Below are 9009 nucleotides of genomic sequence, written 5' to 3'. Positions count from 1 at the left end.
TTGTGCGGATTGGTGGTGTGGGTTTGGACAGGGAATCGCGGGCGAAAGCCTTGCCGAGCCATTTGGCCGGCTGACAATGGCGACGCCGTTTGGCGTTGTTCCCCTCCTTGGAGGTGTTGTTTTAGCGTACCCCTTTCCTTTCCCTACCATATTCTCTGGGTGAAAACCTTGCTTCGGTTCCGAACGAGCGGTGGCGGCGATCCACGTCGCATCCTCCTTGGGGGCACCGCTTTGGAGAAACCTCTTCGTGCAAGGATATTATCATTGGTCTATGCACTGGCTTCGAACTTCAGTCCTAGGCCTGGACGAGGCCTTCTAGCTCCATATTTTGTTTTGCTTTTCTCAGTTTGGGTCCTCTCTTCTCTTGTTTGGTGTGTTCAACTTGTCTTGGACTACACTCTCTTATGGAGTGGATCTTTGTAATAATTGGTTGTAGTTCTTTTTAAGTAAAAGCCAGGATATTATATTCTATTATCTAAAAAAATCACGGGGAGTCAGCGAAACAAAGGAAAAGAGGTGCTCCGTGCTTCGATGGCCGTTGGTTCTATGCCCGGCGGTGGAGGGCGGCGGATGAAGGGCAGCGGCGAGCTTTGCCGTCTCCAGATTTGTTTCTTTATTTGGAAATCGCGAATATACAAAATACGTATACATGGCAGTAAAAAAAATCAAAGTTGGCATGTTTCTTTATCGTGTCCGAATCGGTTTCCTCCTGCAAGATTTTTTTTTGAAACATTATTTCCGCAAGATTTTTGGAAACAATTTAACGAGTATTTAACAATCCTATCCTCCTCAACCTGCAGATTGCATTGATCGAGTCGAGCCTTCGAGGGCAGAGCACGCAGAGAAGGAAGAAGCCGCACCGCCGACGCCGCCGCCGTCTCCTCCGCCGCTGCCTCTGCCTCCTCCGCCGTCGACGCAAGAGCCAGCCATGGGTCGGCCGCGAGGGGGGACTAGCAAGGGGAAGCAGAAGATCGAGATGTGCTGCATCGACGGCAAGGAGAAACGGCAGGTCACCTTCTCCAAGCGCCGCCGGGGCCTCTTCAAGAAGGCGTCCGAGATATCCACGCTCTCCGGCGCGTCCATCGCCATCGTCTCCTTCTCCAAGGCCGGCAACGTCTTCGCCTTCGGCTCGCCGAGCGTCGACGCCGTCCTCCGCCGCCACGTCGTGGCCGGGCCTTCCACCTCCACCTCCCACGCCCACGCCGGCGGCGACGTCTTCGCGGACGACGGCGGCGACAACCCCGAGGTGCTGAACGCGCTGAAGCGGGCGACGGACGAGGCCGCGGCGGAGGTGGCGGCGGAGGACGCGCGGCAGAGCGGCGTCGAGGGAAAGATCACGGAGGCCATGGCGGCGGGGAGGCGGCGGTTCTGGTGGGACGCCGCCAACGTCGAGGCGCTCGGGGAGGCGGAGCTGCCGGTGTTCGAAAGGGCGCTCCATAAGCTCAGGGGCGCCGTCGTGCGCCGCCGCCGCCGCCTCGCCGCAGCAAGAAGAAGCTCCTGAATTAGACATTACACCGTGAATGCTTGTTAATTAGGTGCCACTGATTAATCAATTGCAAACGGGTTTAGGGCTGCCATTTAATTTGCTCCGTTTTTGTTTAGAGATCGAGCAGCTGCAATAATGTTAAACTTAAGCATGATGGTATGTTAAGAGCTTTTAATTATGCGACGGAAGAAATGCCTTTCTTGCTTGATGCTGTCAATAATGTTTTGATCACAAGAAATTATTAATGCATTTGTGCGTCTACTTGTTACATAAAAATCTACTTGGTACGTAAAAACTAGATGATACCTTGCACGTTGCCACAGTATAATTTGTAATATACATTTGTATGTCATTGCAAATAATACCTTGGGGAACATTATATATAACGATTGAATTATTCAAAATGAAACCTCAGCAAGTTTTTACTGAAAAGAGAATTCAAGCAATTGTAAAATACAACCTGCAAATTGTCATAGCTTATGAATCTAGTTATTTAGTAGTAGCAGATAGTAGCTTTAGTTATCTATACTAATATAAAAAGCATGAGTTCATCGAATACCTATCTTTCCTGACCCTTAGATCTATTCATCCAACGGCTTATATCAAAAGTTGAATCAACCTATGCAATTAGCCATCCCCACGTTCGATTAGCAGCAGTTATAGCGATACAGCGATCGATCACGAGAAAGAAGCGGAAAAGAAAAAAAAAAACTTCTCTTCCGTGCCTTAGCCCGTCGCCGCCTCCTGGAGCCGCTCGCCGCCTCCTCGCACGCGCCCGCCGGACCGCCGGGCACCGCCGCCAGCTCCGAGCGCACACCCGCCGGAGCCGCCCCCCTACCCCGCCACCACCTCGCGCGCGCCCGACGCTCGCCCTACCCCGCCGCTGCCGCCTCCTCGCGGCCGCCGGTGAGCCGGGTTCACCGTCGGCTGGCGCCTTCTCCACCACCGCCGCTGCCTCCTCGCACGCGGCCTCTGGAGTTCTGGGGTCACCGTCGGCCGGCTCCTCCTCGCGTGCGCCCGCCGGGGAGCTGTGGTGGGTTACGGCACTACGCAGTACAGACTCCAGGTTAAGGTGATGTCCTCTCTTCCTAAATCCTCAAACAACAAAGATTTTGTGCTTTTATTATTTTGGGGTCATAAAATTGTTTACATAAGGTTTGGGCAGGGTTGCTTATGATACGGGGCCCCAAATGTTTAGTCAATTGGTTCTCTCGTCTCGCTATGTTATTTGCTCTTGTTTAGGAGATAATTTTACTTGCTATGAATTCTGCTTGCTAAGCATCTCACAAGTATCATATCAGTCATGCTTCCTCAGGAAATGTCTAAAAACATGGTGGACTGCCGATCACACAAATTTATTCTACAAAGCAATTATCAGTTAATACCTAAGGACTTGGCTGACTGCCGATTACCGATTATAGTGTAAACGGTAAGCATCAGTTGTGGCAGTGCACATAATTGAATAAACAAAATGCCCAATGCCCCTAATTAATCTGAAAGCAATCCATCAGTTTAATAAATTAAGTTGTGGGATGCAGGTTGCAATTAGTGTTTGGCCGTCAGGCATCTGGCATTAATTAGCATTCGGCCATCAGGCGTCTTGCATTCTGTCTGCTTGCTTTGCCTATTTGATTGGGTTGGATCAGGGGTCCAATGTGATTTGGTCTGGGGGTCCCACACTAAAATTATACATAGCCTATAGGTTCCACAATATCGTTAACCAAAGCACTCGCCCTTCCCATATTCAAGTGGATCCCCATTGATCTAGGTTGGCAAATCTTACTACACTATTTCGTTACCTCGTAAGTACTAAGTTCTTTTATGGAACATATTTTCAGATTTAATTCCAATGATAGGCTTGAAGATATTATGCAGTTTTTTACTTATTGGAGTTGATGTGATGGAGCTAACATCAGCTGGAAGTCACCTTGAAAATGGCACATTTTGTGTCTTGCCCATTAACTGTCAAGTATGGCACAATTATTAGTGTGTTTTCCCCTTTCTGCGGTGCAGGGAGACGCATATTACATATGTATCCCTCTATTCTCTGGATCAAAGAGTGCAGAGGTCCTTCAATTGCATTCTACGGGGATAGGGTTCATAATTGAATTGTTTAGTGATGTTTGCAATCTCACAAACTCAAATGTCGTTAGCCTCTCTTGAAGACAAGAACCATTAGTCTCATAAATTATCAGGTTTGGATTTTAGCAGTTTTAGGTTAGATTATAATTCCAGATTAAAGTGAAAATGATGAAAGTTATACATTAAAGATTTTGAGTGAAAATATTACCAGATTTTTTTTCTCCAATGGAATGTTAATTGTTAAGTGCAATATATATTCTTAATTAAAGTTGTGTGCATAGATGACCTGCCAACAATACTATCCCGTATTGTTCAGTCCATTGATGATTGAACTGGATGTCAACTCCATGTCCTCATTGTCTTGATAGGCACAGGGAGGCAACAATCCAATCCAGGAGAGATGGGATAGGATCCCAGCTCAAGGGAGCCCTGGTGGCAGCTACGGTTGGGAGGACCTAAGCCCTACAGGCAAGCTCTATAATCAACCCCCTTTTGCTTACCGGCTTCCAGTGATGCAGGTACTGATCCCCTCCTCCAGTGATGTAGGTACTGATCCCCTCCTCCCTCCCTCTCCCTCCCTCTTTATCACGACATTAGCTGATTGATCACCAGCTTTTTATTCCGATTGCTCCAGTGAACTTTGTTCACAAAATAGTGTTTTTTTCATTTTCTGATGCTTGTGTCTATCGTGTGACTCCTCCGCCGACATGTACATTGATATCTGCCCAACTGATTGATGAAATGATCGTTTACATTTTTTTTGTTCAGTCAATAGTTTCTGATCAGCTTGGAGTGGTCTGTGCCATGTTGCTGTGATAATGCTACAGGTTAATCCTCCTGGCTCTCTGTACTTAAACAATTTCTCTGGATCTCTTTCCCTTTTGTTTTGGACGTTATACAATCTGTTGGCTAATAATGGCATTCATGAATAATAGATCATGTTAAAGCTGTTTGCATGGTCTGCTGTTGTCAAATAGTTTTATGCAGTCACAACTCTTATTAAATGATCAGGTTGACTTCAAGCATTGGGCTAAAAACTAAGATTATGTAAGTTAAATAACATATATGCCATCATCTTCAATTTAAGTGATATTGTGTCAATCTTCTGATCAACTGTTCACATCTTCGGATTATATAGATTCATGTCACCTGTGTATGTCTTCGGAATTATCTATGTTTATGTTACTGTGTATGTCTTCAGATTTATATATATTTAGGTCACCTGTGTATATCTTGAGATATTTCATAATTGCATATTATTACAGATGGCAAAGATGTTTAATTCTATTTTTTTTATTGGATATCCTTCAGCGATATGCCCTGCCCGGCCTTGTCAGCTAATATGCAATATCAGTTTTATGCCCTTGACATGGCATACATTCCTCCAGGCTGCACTCACTTACACTTTTACTGTAGTTTGATAGGTTAATGTTCCTTTGTCAAGGTGAACCAATCAGCTAATGATGGTTCATATAGTTATAATTTGAGTGCAACTATGTATCCACTATGATGTAGAATTGTGGGTATTTATAGATGCAATTTAAAAGGTATGCCACTTAGGAACCGACACTTAGGCACATGCACCTAGGCTTGATGGGTAAGTCTGGCCAATTTACATATGGGGAACATAAATTAATTTAATCAGTTATTCCAATTTATTCTTCTTTGTTTCTATGCATTGCAATGCCAATTTGAGTGCCTATCTTGTCATGCTATTCAGCATAATGTCTTGGCAGGCTCTGCATATGTTCATGCTTATATATGCAGCATTCATATAAGTAAGGATTAATTGGATCGCTTGCTTTGTCTAATGCAGCCTCACCATTTAATTTGTGGCGAGCACCTTAATTCCATCTTGCCATTACCGAGGGAGTATATCATATGCACCTAATTCTGTATATAGAGTATTTATTGACTAGGGTCTTGGAAATTTTTGAATTGCTGTCAGATGTAAGTTCCTCAGGTTGATGATTTGATTACTTTCACAGCTAATACCATTGATCACAGCTAAACACCACTTATAGAAGTTTAATGGATTTTTATCTAAAAAGGGAAAAAAGGAAATTAATAACTGAAACTGCATAGTAGTACTATGATCTCTGAACAAAGAAATTTGCTGAGTTTCCTAGCAGCTGCTGGGTGCATTTTCCTCTTGTTATGTGTGCCTAACCTTGCATCCATTAAATTTCAAAAGTGCAAATAGAGAATTATTGCATGCATTCCTTTGATATCAAAGATTGGGATGAAATTTCCAGCTTAATCCTGACAGCCACAATGTGTCTTGAGCAAAAGGAAGCAAAGCTGCAACTGAAACACGGTGAATAGTAAATAAAAATCTCGCTTTTAGGAAAAAAAAAGGTGAGTCGTGCACAAGTGCTGTAATCTGGTTTTGGCAAATTTTTATCGAGATATACAACTCCGTTGCTTTGTTTACACAATAAACCTGAACTCTAGGTGTAGCAGCTTGAAGCGTTAAAAAAGAAGATGGCAGCAAACATATGTTTGCTTTATTGGATTTAATACTTGGATATTCCACTGTGCTTCCCAAATTGAGCTGAATAAATAGCTTGACGAATTGTTCTCTTAACATGTCTCAGTTGTCCTTTGTATCAAATGAGCAGCATAAGCCATTCATGGATTGTTCTTTTCCACTGTGATACAGATAGTTACTTCTAATGTTTCATGGAAAAGTTTGAGCGACAAAAATTTCTTAAGCAAGCTTACGGATTGTTTCTGATGAGTTTAGCAACTCTATGGAAACAAGCATAAGTGCTTCTCATCTAACCAGTTCCAAGAGAGAAGTAGCCAAGTAGGTAGAACAATCCCAAAACTGCAAACTTATTTTACTGTATATATATATATATATATATTTTCCTTTTTAGCATTTTCTGTAAAGTCCCAGTTCTGTATTGCAGTTGGCATGGTTGTGTTCATCAGAATATTGAATGTCAAATCGAAAGGAGGCGCCAACCTATAGCTATCAACGACATGGACACCATGGTTCAGATTCATAAATTTGGGGATCATGGATGTCTAGGTTCAGAAATTTTTGGATTTTAGACAACAAATTTTGTAGAATTACCAATTTAGAAAAACACATTTTGCATTTTGTTATAATGTAATAAAATACCAATTTATGTTTATTTGATGAATTATCAAAGCAACGCTTACAGTACTTTTATTTTTATCAGTGCATATGAGCTACAATGTATCAATATATATCGCTGTGCATCAACAATGGATGTGTTGTTCTCCAATATACTTCGCTTAGTATATATATCGACGTGCCTTGCACGTGCACGCTCACTAGTGCTAAGTAAAAGTGCTGATGAGTCTTTCTATTGGGAGTACTGAGGCTAATTAGTTATCACCAACCATACATCCATAATTATTGAGGATAGAAAAAAATGCACATTGATCGATTAACTTTATGTAGCTACTGTCCCAACCGAGAAAGAGTAATTCACGGACAATTGATTGAATCGGCAAGTTTTGTCAATGAGAACAACAATAACTAATTTGAAATTGAGCTAAACAATACTGAAACTTAATCCGATGGAATTCTATGAACTTTTGAGGTCTGACTCAAACTAAAAATATGGGCGGGCGAGGAGCATACATATACCTCAACAAACATACAAATACTGAAAAGAGCGAACCTATTTAGTTACACCCAATCGGTGCATACATATACTCGAACAAACATACAGTGTAAACTGAAAAGAAATGAACAGATGTTGTTAAAGTTGTTTGCTGCAAAAAGATAATTGAGTAAATAAAAAGGAAAATACAATTTTATTTTGATCAAGAAAAAAGAGAAGCATATATACCAGGGTTACTGTGGGGGGGATCTGCTTTGCATCTTGTGCTATGCAGGTTAAAGCTCCAGCAGCATATTGGTGAGAGGGAGATTAATCGAAAGGAAGTAAAATTAAGAGGTAATATATAGCAATGCTCACCGGATCAGATCGATGCCTTGCACACTACTACCGAAGTGGTCTTTCCATGCAGGCGAAAACGATTTACGGTCCGTTCGCATGCACGAAATCGTCTATAAAGATCACGATCTTTGTATACGGCCAGGGCAACCGCATGCGAACATCAGATCTTTGCATGTGGGCGCCTAAGCCGACCGCATGCAAAGAGAAAAAATCACGAAAAAAAATAAAATTCAAAAAAAAGGAAACCCTAGCCGGCCGGCCGCTCCCACCGCCGCCCACCCCCCGCCGCCGGCCACCCCAGTCGCCGACCACGTCGTCACCCGCATCTAGGGGCGGATCTAGAAAAAAATAGTAGTAGGGCTGAATAAACTATATCAGCATAAATTGAACCTTCAGTCCCCACATCCTATGATCTATGGAAAAAAAATTAGTGGGGGCTTAGGAGGATCTCCACCGTCCCGGGGGTGGTAGTGGGGTCTCAAGGACCCCCCCCCCCCCCCCCCCCCCCCGCCCCCATTGTGAATCTGCCCCTGCCCGCATCGTCGTCGGCCGCTCCCGCCCCCGCCTCCAGATCCGGGCGGCCCGATGACCGCTGCCGCCCGATTCGGGCGGGAGGAGGTCCGCCGCCGCCGACCACGTCGCCGCCCGCATCATCGCCGACTGCTCCCGCCACCAGATCCGGGTGGGAGGATGCCCACCACCCGCTTCGCCGTCCGCATTGCCGCCGACCGCTCCCTCCGCCGTCGTGGAAGGCCAAAGGTCACCGAGGCCGCCTACTCGCCGAGCTAGGTCGCCGACGTCGCGCGCCCACTCGCCCGATCCACTGCCCCCGCTGCACACCGGCCATCGCCGTAGCCGCTCCCTAGGGCGGCGGATCCGGCCCTCCCAAGGGCGGCGCCGTCGGATCCGCCGTCGTCGCCCGGCGGCGCTCTCAGAGAGGGAGAGGAGAAAAGAAAGAGAGGAGAGGAGAGGAGAGGAGAGAAAGAGAGAGAGAGGGGAAAGGGTAAAAAAATAGAGGGGAGAGAGGGAGGAGATGTGTTAGAAAAAAATTGAAGTGGTGGGAGGGAAAAGAGAGTGGAGGGAGATGAAAAAGTTGGGGTAGTATTTTTGCATGCAGACCACTTAAGTAGCCGCATGCAAAAATAGTCATTAAAAATTAATTTAAAAATATGAGAATTTTGAATCAAATTTTATGATATTAAATGAACTCATATGAAAAGGTTGTCAAAAACAAAGTTGTAGACTCGTTGAGATCTACCAATTTTCTTTTGGTCATTTCTCCATCCGAGTTTGATTGAACTATATAAAATTTAAATTTTATAATGTAAGAAATTCAAATAATTTTTCGGATAGTAAATGATTTCAAATGGAAAAGTTGTGAACAATAAAGTTATATAACTTATCAAAATCTACAACTTTTCTATTGGTCATTTTTCTATATGACTTTGTTTGAACAGTTTGAATTTGAATTTCAAATGATGACAACTTCAAATAACATTT

At 44.1% G+C, this 9009-nt stretch overlaps 1 protein-coding gene and 1 long non-coding RNA gene across 2 annotated transcripts; both read left to right on the top strand.

The window, feature by feature from the left end:
• Nucleotides 1–519: 519 nt before the first annotated feature.
• Nucleotides 520–1685, top strand: LOC107278112 (agamous-like MADS-box protein AGL61). The gene has a single exon (XM_015787229.3). It carries the CDS (start codon nucleotides 929–931, stop codon nucleotides 1499–1501), a length of 573 nt encoding a protein of 190 aa, XP_015642715.1. The 5' UTR covers nucleotides 520–928; the 3' UTR covers nucleotides 1502–1685.
• Nucleotides 1686–5150: 3465 nt separating this feature from the next.
• LOC107281161 (uncharacterized) lies at nucleotides 5151–6740 on the top strand. Its single transcript, XR_001546383.3, has 2 exons — nucleotides 5151–6377; nucleotides 6484–6740. It is a non-coding gene; the product is annotated as an uncharacterized lncRNA (long non-coding RNA).
• Nucleotides 6741–9009: the final 2269 nt, after the last annotated feature.

The sequence above is a fragment of the Oryza sativa genome, chromosome 6 (assembly GCF_034140825.1).
Source record: "Oryza sativa Japonica Group chromosome 6, ASM3414082v1".
Classification (NCBI taxonomy): domain Eukaryota; kingdom Viridiplantae; phylum Streptophyta; class Magnoliopsida; order Poales; family Poaceae; genus Oryza; species Oryza sativa.
The sequence above is the reverse complement of the archived record's forward strand: the minus strand, read 5'-3'. Positions and strand labels throughout refer to the sequence as shown.

Bases quoted from the DNA above. Each gene is read 5' to 3' on its own strand.
- LOC107278112 (XM_015787229.3), top strand. From the start codon at position 929: ATGGGTCGGCCGCGAGGGGGGACTAGCAAGGGGAAGCAGAAGATCGAG.